At 38.1% G+C, this 15669-nt stretch overlaps 1 protein-coding gene across 18 annotated transcripts in view; it reads left to right on the forward strand.

Moving 5' to 3' along the window:
• LOC127410182 (triadin-like) overlaps window positions 1-15669 on the forward strand; it is an 81121-nt gene that overhangs the window by 50291 nt on the left and 15161 nt on the right. For 12 of the 18 annotated variants that reach the window (XM_051645290.1, XM_051645299.1, XM_051645291.1 and 9 more), the window contains 17 exons: window positions 4288-4383; window positions 5202-5228; window positions 6674-6718; window positions 6880-6939; window positions 7064-7108; window positions 10765-10821; window positions 10953-11006; window positions 11117-11164; window positions 11581-11631; window positions 11733-11780; window positions 11887-11934; window positions 12089-12136; window positions 12321-12368; window positions 12612-12638; window positions 14802-14840; window positions 15471-15524; window positions 15629-15658. In XM_051645290.1, the coding sequence (XP_051501250.1) occupies window positions 4288-4383; window positions 5202-5228; window positions 6674-6718; window positions 6880-6939; window positions 7064-7108; window positions 10765-10821; window positions 10953-11006; window positions 11117-11164; window positions 11581-11631; window positions 11733-11780; window positions 11887-11934; window positions 12089-12136; window positions 12321-12368; window positions 12612-12638; window positions 14802-14840; window positions 15471-15524; window positions 15629-15658 (825 nt within the window). The remainder of the gene's footprint in view (window positions 1-4287; window positions 4384-5201; window positions 5229-6673; window positions 6719-6879; window positions 6940-7063; window positions 7109-10764; window positions 10822-10952; window positions 11007-11116; window positions 11165-11580; window positions 11632-11732; window positions 11781-11886; window positions 11935-12088; window positions 12137-12320; window positions 12369-12611; window positions 12639-14801; window positions 14841-15470; window positions 15525-15628; window positions 15659-15669) is intronic. The other 6 variants (XM_051645294.1, XM_051645297.1, XM_051645296.1 and 3 more) reach the window with 6 other exon arrangements.

Genomic DNA, 15669 nt, shown 5'->3' on the forward strand with positions numbered 1-15669 from the left:
ACACTGCAGTGGATGTGCTGTCATGGCAGTTACCCTCAGGGGAGAGTGGAGACTCCACCCTCAGGTGGTCCAGCTGATTTAGAGTCGATTCAGGCAGGCACAGGTAGACCTGTTCACCTCCCAAGAATCCTCTCACTGCCCGCTCTGGTACACCCTGACGGAGGCACCTCTCGGTATAGATGCGCTGGCGCACAGCTGGCCCCCTGGACTTTGCAAATATGTGTTTCCCCCAGTGAGCCTACTTGCACAGACCCTGTGCAAGGTCAGGGAGGATGAGGAGCAGGTCGTCCTGGTAGCACCCTGCTGGCCCACCCAGATGTGGTTCTCGGACCTCACGCTCCTCACGACAGCCTCCCACCCTGGCAAATTCCCCTGAGGAAGGACCTTCTTTCTCAGAGATGGGGCACCATCTGGCACCCACGACCAGACCTCTGGAATCTCCATGTCTGGCCCCTGGATGGGATACGGAAGATTAAGCGGTCTACCACCTGTGGTGATAGACATGATCACTCAAGCTAGGGCCCCCTCTATGAGGCACCTGTATGCCTTGAAATGGCGTCTGTTCGCTAAGTGGTGTTCTTCCCGACGCGAAGACCCCCAGAGATGTGCAGTCGGATCGGTGCTTTCCTTCCTGCAGGAGAGGTTGGAACGGCAGCGGTCCCCCTCCACCTTGAAGGTGTATGTAGCCGCTATAGCGGCACACCACGACACAGTGGACGGTAAGTCCTTAGTGAAGCATGACCTGGTCATCAGGTTCCTGAGAGGCATGAGGAGGTTGAATCCCTTCAGACCGTGCCTCGTTCCCTCATGGGACCTCTCTGAAGTTCTTCAGGGTCTACAGAGAGCCCCCTTTGAGCCCTTGCAGTCAGCTGAGCTTAATGCACTCTCTTTGAAGACTGCCCTCCTGACTGCACACACTTTCATCAAGAGGGTAGGAGACCTGCAAGCATTCTCTGTCAGCGAAACGTGCCTGGAGTTAGGTCCAGGCTACTCTCACGTGATCCTGAGACCCCAACCAGGCTATGTGCCCAAGGTTCCCACAACCCTTTTTAGGGACCAGGTGGTGAACCTGCAAGCGCTGCCCCAGGAGGAGGCAGACCCAGCCCTGACGTTGCTGTGTCCGGTGCGCGCTTTACGCATCTATTTGGATCGAACGCAGAGCTTTAGAGTCTCTGAACTGCTCTTTGTCTGCTTTGGTGGACAGCGAAAAGGAAGCACTGTCTCCAAGCAGAGGATCGCACACTGACTCATTGGCACTAGGACGTGCCACCCCCGGTAGGGCTACGAGCCCATTCTACCAGGGGTGTAGTGGCCTCCTGGGCCTTGACCAGTGGCACCTCTCTAACAGACATTTGCAGAGCTGTGGGCTGGGCAACACCCAACAAATTTGCGAGGTTCTACAATCTCCGGGTGGAACCAGTTTCATCCCGTGTAGTGGCACGCACAAGCAGGTAAGTCCGGGACAGCCGGCCGGGTGTATCGCTTGCGCATAGCGCATTTCACCTCCCCTGAGCTGAAGATGTGTGCCATTAATTCCCAGTAGTGTTCACAAACTGTGTTCCCTGGTTGATTTCCTCCGAAATCTGTGGCAGACAAATTTGCAGAGAAACTCGCTGCTGGCTCATTACACGTGCTAACTAAGCCCTGTACTGGGGTAGGTGCTCCGCATGTGGTGGTTCCCCGTAGGTAACCCCATGCGAAGTATATCTTCTGATAATTCGTTTCCCTGTTGGCAAACTGCGTCTTCCTTGGGCAGAGGCCCCTCTGCCCCAGTCACCATGCTTGTAGTAACTCCTCCCCCGTAGGGTAGGACCTACCATGGGACTTCTCCACATGGCATAGTTCCGACATAGCTCGGCAAGACCATGTGACGTATTTCCACTTAAATACCCCCCCTCTCTCTGGACGGGGTGTGGTCTCTGCGGTGTCTTCCCCTTGGGAAGGACACCCCCCCCCCGACTAGACCTGGTGGCCCCAGTTGGTTAATTCCCTTTTTTTGGGAAGAGGAAAAAAAAGGGGGATAAGAGGCCACGACTGGGCTAGCCCGTCTCTATCTTTTCGGTAGTCGACTTGTCCCCGTTCGACACTCATAACAGTGTTGGGGGAGGTTACGTGTCAGCCTGGTGCGCTGGCTACGAGGCACACAGTGGTCTGCCCATCACACACTACCAGTTCACGTAACACAGTTCAGCCAGTTGCAGCATTTCGTATAGGGACCCCTAGTGTCACTACATCAACACAACGTCGAGTGAGTGACAGATAGGGAATGTCCTGGTTACTTGAGTAACCTCCGTTCCCTGATGGAGGGAACGAGACGTTGTGTCCCTCCTGCCACAACGCTGAACTACCCGCTGAAATGGCCGGGACCTTGTCTCGGCTCCTCAACACAAAACCTGAATACCCGTATGTCTGGGGGAGTGGTATGCAAATTTTCATTGGCCTTTTATCAAAGACCAGAGGTGTCTCGGGCTCCCAAGAGTGACCCCTAGTGTCACTACATTGACACAACGTTGAGTGAGTGACAGATAGGGAACAAAGGTTTAAACCACAAATAATGTTGAAACTAGGAATGTACTGTGCATTCCATCAGGGAATGGAGGTTATGCAAGTAACCAGGACGTTTTGTTGGACAAGAAAAACTAACTTCATACCATGTGACTCACATTTGGTTTTAGACCATTGAAAATGGGTAAAAATGTAACATCTTACACATGAAGCCACACTGAGAGCCCCATATCTCTGGAATTTGACCATATAGCACCTTAAAAAAAAAAAAATTTAAAAAAATTATGTTATGAACCAGAATCTGTAACGATACTACAAAATATGTAATCCACCTTTCTAAGGTAATTTTTTTTGCCTGTAGTTTGCTCCAAAATCATAGGTGAAAATTGTAATTTTTACCCGCTTCTACAAAACAACGGATTACTCAGTATATCTTGATCCATGGCATTTAATAGTTTGGCTTTCATCATCATTTATGATTCTTTCACCAGTTAAATAAACAAATAAATAAATAAATAAAATCAACATTCTGAGCCAGGGACTGGCTATGACAAGGAATGAAAAGCATATTTCTACAAAGTGTACAAAAGTGTTATTATTTATTTATTAATTTTTTTTCAAACTCGTCTGGTTAGAATAGGCTATATCACGTTTCAACAGCAAAGCAAGGAAAAGTCAAAGCCATTATATCATTTTCCATCTTTTATTCTCTCCCTCCCCGCCCTTACTGATGTTAATCAGGAGAGCATAAATGCTTTTTATTAGCTAATAAACTATTCCACCAAAGGTCACTGGGAAAACAAAGGAAGAAGGAATAAATGCTGTTTTAATAACACAGATCTTGCTCTGAGCTGCAGGGTTGACTGATAATCAAAAATGGCATTAGCATTTTAGGTTAAAGGCATTTCAAACAACACCTTCCTGTAATTCCCTGAAAGCATGTAAGCAGCACAATTTGAATTTCAATATAAATATTCTAAAAAAAAAAAAAAGAAAAAACTTCTTGGAATTGTCGCATCACCTTAAGCATTTCTCCACTCCTCAGTCTGTATCCTCTTCAGATATGTCATTATTGTTAATCTCCATTTGTTGGCAGGGTTGTCAACCTGTTTTTATTTTTAGCCTTCCTTTTTGTTGTAATAATCTAATCTCTTTACTGGTGGAGTGGCATTTAATCAAAAAGTGTCACATTCATTCTGACAAATTTCAGCAATGCAAACATATCATGAAGGTGTCATATTTGTATACGGTGATTTACTGCAACCACTTTCAAAAATGTATTTCAGTAAAAACATTTTGATTTATGCATGTAAAGACTGGCATTGGTCTGTGATGTCAGAAGCACATCATACCTTTTAAAGATAATGACATCAATAGCTGCATTAAGCTGCATTAGACTGAACATTTATCTCTTATGTTCATCAGCCAGTGTGATGTTTATCATCCTCTGTTGATTTAAACAAGGTTAATTTTATGCACCTTTCATAATATGGTGTTTTTTTTGTTTTGTTTTTTAATAGAGCCTATTTTAGTTTAAAAATAATTTTAAATGTGCATTTATATCTTAAATAATTGTTTTGTAGCTAACTGATTGGTTGAGTTTGTTTCAATTAAAAAATTTTGTCATCACGACAAGTATGCTTTTCATATTAGTTTTTGTTAAATTGTACCTGCTTGCAAAAGGACACATAAAAACAACAAAGACTTCTGAAATTGTAGACAAAAAATGGAATCACCCTTGTCTGTAATGACACTCACTATTTTGCATTTGTTTGTATTCAGACAAACAAAAAGAGCCCTCTACCTGTCCTTGTATGCATTCGCAAATACCCAAAGAGCCTCAAAAAGCCCAAGACACTAAACCTAAGGAAGACAAAGGTATTTTTCTTTGTATTGACTTGCAAGGTCGATATCATGCATGCTGGTTAATAAAAAAGCCTGAGCATATTTCCATAGTTTTCTGCATAACTGAACCATTCAATAGCAAATCACATTGTGTCAATGATCTGTTACAAGAATGCCAATCTCTCAGTAGATTATTCTCTAACAATTATCATGAGCTTTTCTTGCAAACACATCTGACCCGGAGGTATTTCATTTTTTGCATATATTAAAAACAGAACTGCATGTCTACATTTATAGACATAACCAATGCTTTGTGAATGGTGTGCAGCTAAAACAGTTTTTGCATTTAACTGTATTTACATAAGCAACTGAACATGTGTTGGTGGTAAACTATAGCATCTGTATAGCATCTCTATATATTATCTCAGCATCTGCATATTTGAATAGGTAGTTGAATGGCTAGGGCATTAATTCTGACCCAACTCATTGTTGTAAACTTTATGTTGTTTTCTACTAAACACTATTTATTTTACGATAAAATAGGGTGTACTACAGGATGGTATATTAAAATCAGGCTGTGCTGCCAGATGGATTTTTGTCCATAAACATCTTCATAACCATAAGCCATACTTTTGGCACTAATGAGCTACTAAGTAAAGCCATGTTTGCATTATATTGTTGGTTGAAGTGTAGTCAAGTATTCTCTGTATGTGGAAGACATTTCTTTTATTAAGCAGACAACTTTTTTCAACTGAGAGTTGCCACTTTGTGGATTAACTAATTAAAGACATTCATTCATTCATGTCAGTGAATATCAATAATTTAACTTTTCCCCTCTTTTATTCTTCTAGCTGAACCTGGTAAAGTGAAGAAAAGAGGTACAAGACTTTTATTCCAGAAATGATCATTTTTTATAATAAAATTAGTGAAAAGTAGAAAATGTTAACAATAGATCTTTTGAAAATACTTCTTTTTTGAGTATTTGCTTATCCAGGATCATGATCCATTGAGTTTTGCATCATCATCATTATAAAAAATCAGTATCATTATAAAACAGTGAGAGAAACCATCAACAGAGGTGAGAGAAATTGTACAGTGATGTATTATTTCTAAATTGCACCTATAAATGAATGCAGATAGGACACGCTGTACCTTTGTTCTCATCTATGACCTTAAATATTGTAATCTGTTTAAGAGGACATTACTGTGGTTCTTATAGCAGTAAAAATGGCTGTTTTAAAAAATTTATTCTCACAACTATAATACCTTTGACTAACACAATATTGCCCCCTGGTGCATATACATAAGATCAGACAGACAGTTTTTCTCTCAATTTGTAAGGGAGGAGGTATACTGCTTGTAAGTTATTGCATTTCTAAAAGGCATTGCATTGATATCTTTCATGGGTAAAAATTAATGTAGCAAATGTTGTCTTAAAAAATATACAATTAAACATGTATACATCATAAATTAAACTCTAAACTAATCTGTTTGGCCTGATTCATGCAGCTAAAATTCACCCTTGAGCGCAGAAGTATGTGATGTATTGTTTTGTTTGATAAAAGCTGATTTAGTTCAAGGCAGCTGTCTCTACTGCAAAGCGCTTGCTTTAGCAGAAATTTTGCAGTTCCACAAGCCAATGCAAAAGTTTAGAAGCAATTACAAGTTACGAGTATAACTGTTAAACTAATGTATTTATAAAGCATTTCTTAAGTATGTTTTTAAAGATCGTTATGTTCTATCATCCAAGCAAAATGCCCAAAGGGGTTAATCAGCTAAGCAATAAAATATTAAAAAGCAAAGCATTATGGAACAATTAAAAGATGCCAATGTTCGTCTTTAGGCAATACATGTATGCTGTATCTGTACCAGATAGTAACGTTCTGAAGTTCTGAATATGACAGTATTTCACTCATGTTCAGTAAAAACCAAAAATCTATTTTCAGCAAATCCTGCTGGGTTTTAATGGCTTACTCACTGCACAACAAATAATTTTCCTTAATCAGTATTTATTTCTTGTTTACTTGAGAAGCAAAACTGTGCAAGATGATTAGACTTGTTTTAAGAGAATATGTCATGCATTATGTTTATTTATCCCATTTGCAGATATATTTATTTCTTTAAAAACATTAAAATAAATGTCATTACATTTTGTTAGATTTATGCTTAGAACAAGAAAAACTTTCCAATAGGATAAGAAAAGAATCTCAATCTTAATTTGTTGTGCTTTTTTTTTTTTTTTTTTCATGCATATGAAAAAGATTGAAAGTTCTGGTCTGCAGATTAATTATAGACCTGCTAAATATATTTTTGTCCTTTCCAGGTGCTGAGATCAAGAGAAGGGAGCCCCTGCTTAAACAGAGAAAAGGTGCCGTTGCCTTCCGCTCTCTGCATCTTCAATGTTATTATTATTCACTCAGCTCAAAATAATAATAAAGCAGACCTATATTGAATATAGCTATGGGAGTTGTTTGTGGAAAAAATTGCACTAAGGCATTCATTTTTGTTTTCAATTTCACCAACTCACAGACATTTTTCCAACAGAAAAAGAGGCTCCAATAAGAACAAGACAAGAGAAAGCAAAGAAAGGTAAAAGCGTTTCTCTGTTATGAGCACAATGTTTTAAGTTCCTGCATGTTATCACCATCACCTGAAAAATGTGAAAATCAAAGACTTGAAAGGTAAACATATTTTTTTCCTCTCTGGTCCACAGCAAAAAGAGCAAAGGCATTGGCTGTCGACATCCCCAAAAAGAGAAGTAAATTTACCTGATCTTAAAGGTGCTATATAGGCGATTTTACTAGTTCTGGAACTTCCAAGAGACTGAGCCGTTAAATTAGACACGCCCACTCTTTCCAAAACACCGCTCTCCAAAGATAGCGTTGAGACCACTGATATGCTGTATATATACATTTGTGCTCAAAAGTTTGCATACCCTTGGAGAATTGGTAATATATGTACCATTTTTAAAGAAAACATGAGTGAGCAGGCAAAACACATTTCTTTTATTTCTTATGGGATTCATATTCAACTGTAGGTTATAACAGAATGGCACAATCATAAAACAAACCATGGCAACAATGATAAAAATGAAATGACCCCTGTTCAAAAGTCTGCATACCCTTAGTTCTTAATACTGTGTATTGCCCACTTTAGCATCAATGACAGCGTGCAGTCTTTTGTAATAGTTGTCTATGAGGCCCCAAATTCTTGCAGGTGGTATAGCTGCCCATTCATCTTGTTAAAATGCCTCCAGGTCATGCAAAGTCTTTGGTTGTCTTGCATGAACCGCACGTTTGAGATCTCCCCAGAGTGGCTCGATGATATTAAGGTCAGGAGACTGTGATGGCCACTCCAGAACCTTCACCTTTTTCTGCTGTAACCACTGGAGGGCTCAACTTGGCCTTGTGTTAGGGTCATTTTCATGCTGGAAATTCCAAGAGCGTCCCATGCGCAGCTTTCGTGCAGAAGAATGCAAATTGTCTGCCAGTATTTTCTGATAACATGCTGCATTCAACTTGCCATCAATTTTCACAAGATTCTCCATGCCTTTAGAGCTCACACACCCCCAAAACATCAGTGAGCCACCACCATGCTTCACAGTGGGGATGGTATTCTTTTCACTGTAGGCCCTGTTGACCCCTCTCCAAACATAGTGCTTATGGTTGTGACCATAAAGCTCTATTTTGGTCTCGTCACTCCAAATTATAGTGTGCCAGAAGCTGTGAGGCTTGTCAAGGTGTTGTCGGGCATATTGTAACTGGCTTTTTTATGGCATTGGCACAGTAAAGGCTTCTTTCTGGCAACTCGACCATGCAGCTCATTTTTGTTCAAGTATCGTCGTATTGTGCTCCTTGAAACAACCACACTGTCTTTTTCCAGAGCAGCTTGTATTTCTCCTGAGGTTACCTGTGGGTTTTTCTTTGTATCCCAAACAATTCTTCTGGCAGTTGTGGCTGAAATCTTTCTTGGTCTACCTGACCTTGGCTTGGTATCAAGAGATCCCCGAATTTTCCACTTCTTAATAAGTGATTGAACAGTACTGACTGGCATTTTCAAGGCTTTGGATATCTTTTTATATCCTTTTCCATCTTTATAAAGTTCCATTACCTTGTTACGCAGGTCTTTTGGTAGTTCTTTTCTGCTCCCCATGGCTCAGTATCTAGCCTGCTCAGTGCATCCACGTGAGAGCTAACAAACTCATTGACTATTTATACACAGGCACTAATTGCAATTTAAAAAGCCACAGGTGTGGGAAATTAACCTTTAATTGCCATTTAATTTAATTAAACCTGTGTGCATCACCTTGTGTGTCTGTAACAAGGCCAAACATTCAAGGGTATGTAAACTTTTGATCAGGGCCATTTGGATGATTTCTGTTATCATTATGATTTAAAAAGGAGCCAAACATCTATGTGATGATAAATGGCTTCATATGATCACTATCCTTAAATAAAAGATCATTTGCATGATCAGTCATATTTTCAAAATCAATGCCAAAAGACAATTTCTGCCAGGGTATGCAAACTTTTGAGCACAACTGTGTGTGTGTATATATATATATATATATATATATATGAAACCGAACTGTAGATTATCTTCTCATGGTTGTCACACAACAGTAGCAAAATAGCGCTCTCAGCTGATAACTTTTATGAGTCTGTATATGTATATCGGAACTGCACCCAAGAATTTCACACACTATTGCACTTGTGTATATGGATGTGTGACAATAAAAGTGATTTGATATGATTTGATATGACATGAAAGGTGCACTCAGTAACTTTTTTGTTAGTGCCATTTGGACTAACAGTGACACCTAGCGGCGTGGATGCAGCATCAATCATAATCAATAGTTTTCAGTTACAGTTGCCATTGTATAAATTCACTACTCACAGTCATGAATCTATGAATGAAAGTGTCCAATAACAGGGCGGTTACCTAGATGAAGCCAATAGTGTTGGGCTGGTCATGTGATCCTAACATGGTAGCCCCCATGTGCAAACCCTTTCCATGTAGATTTAAACAGCTTTTATAAAGTTACTGACCTGACTACAGTCCTCATCTCATGTGAGAATTCATGATTGTATACATATGTTTAAAAATTAAGATTCCTTTCTTTTGGAGTAAAACTTTTTAATCAGGAAAAAATGACTGAGTGCACCTTTAAACCTGAATGTTCCACTTAAACTACTATACTTTGGGTGCTTCTCATTTCTTAAATTGTGCAACCTCGTTTCCTCGCTCAACCGTCCTCGAGCCTGTGACCCGGAAACCGATCAAAGTTCGCCACCATTAAGGACATATCAATTCTCTAAATGCACCGCGAAGAGGCGAAGATCGAGGTCAGAGGAAGCTTACCGAGGACGCTTGAGTGAGGAAGCACAGGATCATCACATGCCAAAGACTTTTTGGTTGAAGCACCTGACGCAAGCTTAAATTCCCCTACCTTTTTACATCTGGTACAGTAGTTTTAATTCAAGTTTCACCTTTACAGTTTAAATAAACCATAATTATCACATACTTTAACAGTTCATCTTGAATTATTTGAATTTATTACGAATATATTAATAAATAAAGTTTCAATAACATAACGGCAAGCATGCCAAGGTACTGCAGTTGTGCAAAAACACGCTCTGAATTGAAGCGTGAACAGGACATTTAATTTTACAACTTAAGAGGATGGGGCTAAGAAATGAGGAAAGGAAGCAAGGAAAGGGAATGATGATGCACAATTTCAGAAATGAGAAGCACCCTTTGAGAGCATGCTAAATGATTGACAGACAGAAAGCACATCAATGTCTTCTGATTGGCTGATCAAATGTTTGCCGTTTACACAGTTAAGTGCTGTCACAGAGACTGGTGAGATATCACAGGGCACTAATTTTAGTGATATCTTTCAGAGAGAAGGGACATATTATGCATACTATTTCATAAAATATTGCGTACAGTACCTTTAACTTTGCTTCAAAGCTAAAGTGTGTAATTTCTGCAATGCTAGCCTCCAAGGTTTAAATAAAATAAAGCAAAGGAATTCCAACAATTTATTGGTTTCAAACAGGTTTCTGGAACACTCTTTACGTCTTTCATTGGTCGCTCAAACAGATAGTCCCACCCCAAACTCACGCCATAGGTTGAGCCAGTGTTACTTAACTGTGTCGCGCTTGTCATGATGCGCAAGCAGAGCAGTGTTTTTAAAGCGCCACAGAGCAAATGTTTATACTTATCGGTTAAATCAACTTACAAATGGCTTTCTTATATTTGACTCAGAATATTAGGTTGTCATATCATAGGAGAAAGTATTTAACATAAAAAAAATGTACACACTTCATCTTTAATTTGATGGCAGATTTTAGAATTCCATTCAATGTCACCATCAGTGTAACAGAATTGCTCTCATTTCCCCAATAACAGGATCTACAGCCGCTGAGGAAGTCCAAGTATCGGCTGCACCAGCCCCTGTGCAAGATCGTGAGTGCAAATAGTCATGTTACTTGCTAATATTACACTTTTACATTTTACGATGACCCCTGCATTAACAATGAAATGCAATCTAGAGTGATTGAAACACTTAACCTTTTCCCCCCGACTCCATAAAATAGTTCCAATGTGCCGTCCAACACCTGTGTATTGTCCAGCGCCCCCTGGCTGGTATGGTGAGTAATGCAGTCATGTCCAATTACAAAAAACTTCCATCATGTACTTTAGGATCAAATTTATTTTTACACTCTGCAATATATTATAAAACATATCATTTATATTACAGTGCATCATATAGTTACAAGCAGTCCATTACCACCATCAGCTATTCCAGGTATTCAAAAATGTAATTCAAGATCATTAACTCTGGTCATTAACTGTCAGTCATGTTAATACTAACATTTATGTAAATTTAAGGTGCTACTAAACACTAAAAGCTGTACTATCGAAGTTTGTTCTGTGTTTTATTTATACATCTTATTGATTACACAGAATGATGTAGAACACAATGTGAGTTAATGCAAAAAATAAGACATTAAATTTAATTTCTTTCAGTGAAAATGCAGTTGGGACACCATCTGCCGATAAGTGCATGTGGTCATGGGTTGCCTTTCTATCTCTAGGTTTTCATGCTTGTTTGACCCCTCCATTCTTCCTGGACATGTTTCTCATGTTCAATTTTGATACATCACAAGTTCTTCACAACACTACAATATGTTTTACAAAGGCTTTTTCCTATGTGTTTTTCAGAATCAGAGGTTCCTTTTTTAACAACTTATCAAGCTCCTACTGTACTGAAAGGTGTTGATCTTCAAATTTATTTGAGCATAGATTCTATCTGATAACCATTTGTCCTTGTCATTCCAAAAGAAATAATTCATATAATGTTCTCTTTGCTTAAGAACCTGAAGCTGCTAAAGCAAAGCCAAAAGAAACCACAAAAAGGAAAGGTACTGAAGGAATGTCTCGAGTTGCTGACTGCAGTAAAAGCTTGCTTTTTTTCTAGCTTCATTACCAGACCTGAGGTGAATAAAAACCTCTGACTTGTAATTTCAGAACCAACTGCACCAAAAGAAAAAGCCAAATCAGCTAGTGTGAAGAAGGGTGAGAGCACATAAAAAACATAAGGGGAATATTTAAGTCCAAATGACATGGATTATGTACATAGTGATTAAGGCATGATGTTTGCATCGTTTGCCTTTATTATAACAACAGTAGTGTTTTATGTATGTGTATTTATGTACATTTTTGTATGTAGAACCTGCTGTAACTAAAGACAAAGTAAAACCTTCAGCTGCAAAGAAAGGTAATGACAATAGAAAAATGTATAAATTTCAAGTTAAGATCTATTTTCAAACAAAATATATAATTTTTATGACTAAGAGCCAACGGCTGTAAAAGAGAAGTCTAAAAGCACAGGTAATTACGGTTCAGGAACTAACTTAGCTGTAGTTGTATATTAATGAGCTTTATAATTTCCTCTTTTACAGAGACAGTGATCACTAAAGGGAAGGCAAAACCTACCTCTGCTAAGAAAGGTACATTTTATTATTGGATATTATTTATCAATCTCAACATACAGTATAACTAATTAGAATGTTGTATTATCAAATATATGTACATGTATGTATTATATATTATATTTATTACATATATTTATCAACATCTTCATAATCATAATTATTTGTCAATATAACAATTATATTGACAATATAAAAAAAATCATAATTATATTTCAACAAATTTGTGTTGTAATTGTTTTGTTTTTTGGAAAACTACAGAAATGAAGTCACCAACCTCAAAGAAAGGTAAGGTACCAGCAGAAATAATTATTACTTTGAGACTCAGTTGTGTTACCTGTTAAGTAAAGTGGAGCCTGTTTAATCAAATAGAAATTTGTCAACGCCAACTGATGTCATGCTTGTTTATTGTTTACTTTTCTTTTGAAGTCCTGAGCAAAATTACCACCAATCTGGTTGTGTGGCAATATGGAACTATAATTCTTAAATAATTATTCTATACCCCCCCCACCCCCAGAGTCGGCAGCAGCAAAGAAGGGAAAAGTAGCAACAACAAAACTCAAAAGTAGCTTTATATGCACTATATATATATATATATATATACACACAAAAGTTAGTTCCAATCCTCTCAGTGGTGCAAAAACAGGGTATCCAACTTATGCAATGCATAGGAGCGCCACACAAAGGGGGGTGTTCACTGCATTTCAGACAGGTTATCAGGCCAAATTTAATCAGAAATATTAAAGGGATAGTTCACCCAAAAATGAAAATTCTCTCATTTACTCACCCTCATGCCACACCAGATGTGTATGACTTTCTTTCTTCTGCTGAGCACAAATGAAGATTTTTAGAAAAAATATCTCAGCTCTGTAGGTCCTCACAATGCAAGTGAATAGGTACCCAAACTTTGAAGCTCAAAAAAGCACAGAAAGGCAGCATAAAAGTTACCCATAAGACTCCAGGGGTTAAAACCATGTCTTCAGAAGTGGTATGATATGTGTGGATGAGAAACAGACCAATATTTCAATCCTTTTTTAATATAAATTCTCCTCCCTGCCCAATAGGTTGCAATATGCTCGAAGAATGCAAATTGCCAAAAACAAAAGAAGTAGGAATTGATCATCAAAAAAAGTACTTAAATATTTATCTATTTTTTCACTCACTCTCATCATATAGCTTCTGAAGACATGGATTTAAGCACTGGAGTCGTATGGATTACTTTTACGCAGCCTGTATATGCTTTTTAGACCTTCAAAATTTTTGTACCCATTCACTTGCATTGTATGGACCTCCAGAGCTGAGATTTTCTTCTACATATCTTGTGTTCAGCAGAAGATAGAAAGTCATACACATCTGGGATGGCATGAGGGTGAGTAAATGATAAGAGAATTTTCATTTTTGGGTGAACTATCACTTTAATATCTCAATATTAACTTCTTGTTTATTGAGCTGTTGTATAAAAGCAATACAACAACAAATTCAATACATACAGGACTTTATATAAATATACAGAAATATACAACCGCAGCTTCCAGCAAAAAGTCGCTGAACCACATAACCTTTGGTGCGCATCTAAAAAAAAATTATGAAAAAGCTTAAAGTTATGGAATAAAGTCATTATCCTCTTTTTATTCTTTTGTACTATTTTCTGCAATACTGAGAGCCTGGTAATTTTCACATGTGGCCTTTTCAGATGAGCAGAAAAGGGCTCTCTTAAACCCAAAGTCTGAATTAACACATTACTGAATTAGTAATTATATTACACATTATATGTTTTCTGACAAAGCCAGAGATCCAATTTGCAGGTCATCTTGAAATGGGTTCAGTTGTGTCCTAAACTGGGTGGTTAAAGCTATAAATATCACACTGGATGGTACTTGTCTCACCTCTATGGGCAAGTCCCTGTCAGCAGCCCCATGGCAATGTCACAAAATGTTGGTTTAAATGCAGGACATGGACTATTTTGCATTAAGCCAACATCTCAGATTTTTTCATGGGAGTACATTTAATGATCTGTACTATTAGTTTAACCCTTGGTTGAATTCTAAATCCACCTCTGCTTTTGCTTATCAATTGCTCACAAATGCCTCTTTCCACTTGACATTTAATTTTATCTGATGCCACAAAATGCCTGCAGTGATGCATAAAAATTTTAGATGAAAGTCAGTCTCATGAAACTTTGTGTTTGTCGTTACTATAAGATATGAAGTATAGATATGGATGAATGCATAAGCAAAGAGAGTTGTTTAGGTGACATACAAGGCACATCAAAGACAACTGAATCAAACAATGAATCCTTTAGAGAGTAGAAGTTTTGTATGGAATTGCACTGCTGCCTTTCAAATCCCTGCTATTGAATTGATGTTTAATATGGAAAAGAATAAAGTACCTGCTATTTATTTGATTATTTTTTACATACAATAATTTTCTTTTTTGTCTCTACATGGGAAGAGGAGACATTTGTAAAGGCAGTGAAGCCCATTGCAGAAGGTAGGTTATTATTTCATATATTTCAATATACTGCATAAGATGGCTTTATAAGATAAGCATAAATATTGCTCATACTTTGGGTTAGGGATTTGAACAGATGTAGTTCAAACTTTTGTTGTGATATATTTAGGATCTCTTTTCCAGTTTTATAAGTAAGTTCCAGCAAATAGACCTCATCTAAAAAAGAGAATACAATAAGAATACAATAAGAAATACAGTATTAAGCACTGGGGGTCTTGCCATGAATATGTTGAAGACACTTTTTTCTAGACAGGACTTGCATCCTCAGAACGGGAGGAAAGAGATTTCAATCAACAATCATCAAACGAACATCTCAATATAATTAATGATCTTGGTCCATCATGACTGATAAGTCACCACATTTTAGATTCCTAATGTACTGTATGGATTTATGGAGTGCAAAGCTTGCTGACAGGAAATTAGTATGCAATATTTATGTGCTTTTAACTTCTTTAGTTCATTGATGTCCTGTAAGGGCCAACATGTCAAATACTGCAAGGGCTAGCCATTCTTGTTTACTGTAATCGACAAACATGACTATAAGTAAAGATCAAATGGTGATCAAGTGCTGACTGTAAAATTGCTTTGTGTTGTATACTTGATCATTAGTCAAGAAGAAGGCCGCATCGACACCAAAAACCAAACAAGCAATTAAAGTTACTGGTAAGTTTTAATTACTATTTTAATATTGCATTATATAAATTCTTCAAAGGCCAAAAATAAAACAAAATAGAAAGCCATCCCACAAATGTCTGTGATTTCTGCAGATACCAAAACTAAAACGGAATCTGTTGAAGGTACATTTTAG

The sequence above is a fragment of the Myxocyprinus asiaticus genome, chromosome 19 (assembly GCF_019703515.2).
Source record: "Myxocyprinus asiaticus isolate MX2 ecotype Aquarium Trade chromosome 19, UBuf_Myxa_2, whole genome shotgun sequence".
Classification (NCBI taxonomy): Eukaryota; Metazoa; Chordata; class Actinopteri; order Cypriniformes; family Catostomidae; genus Myxocyprinus; species Myxocyprinus asiaticus.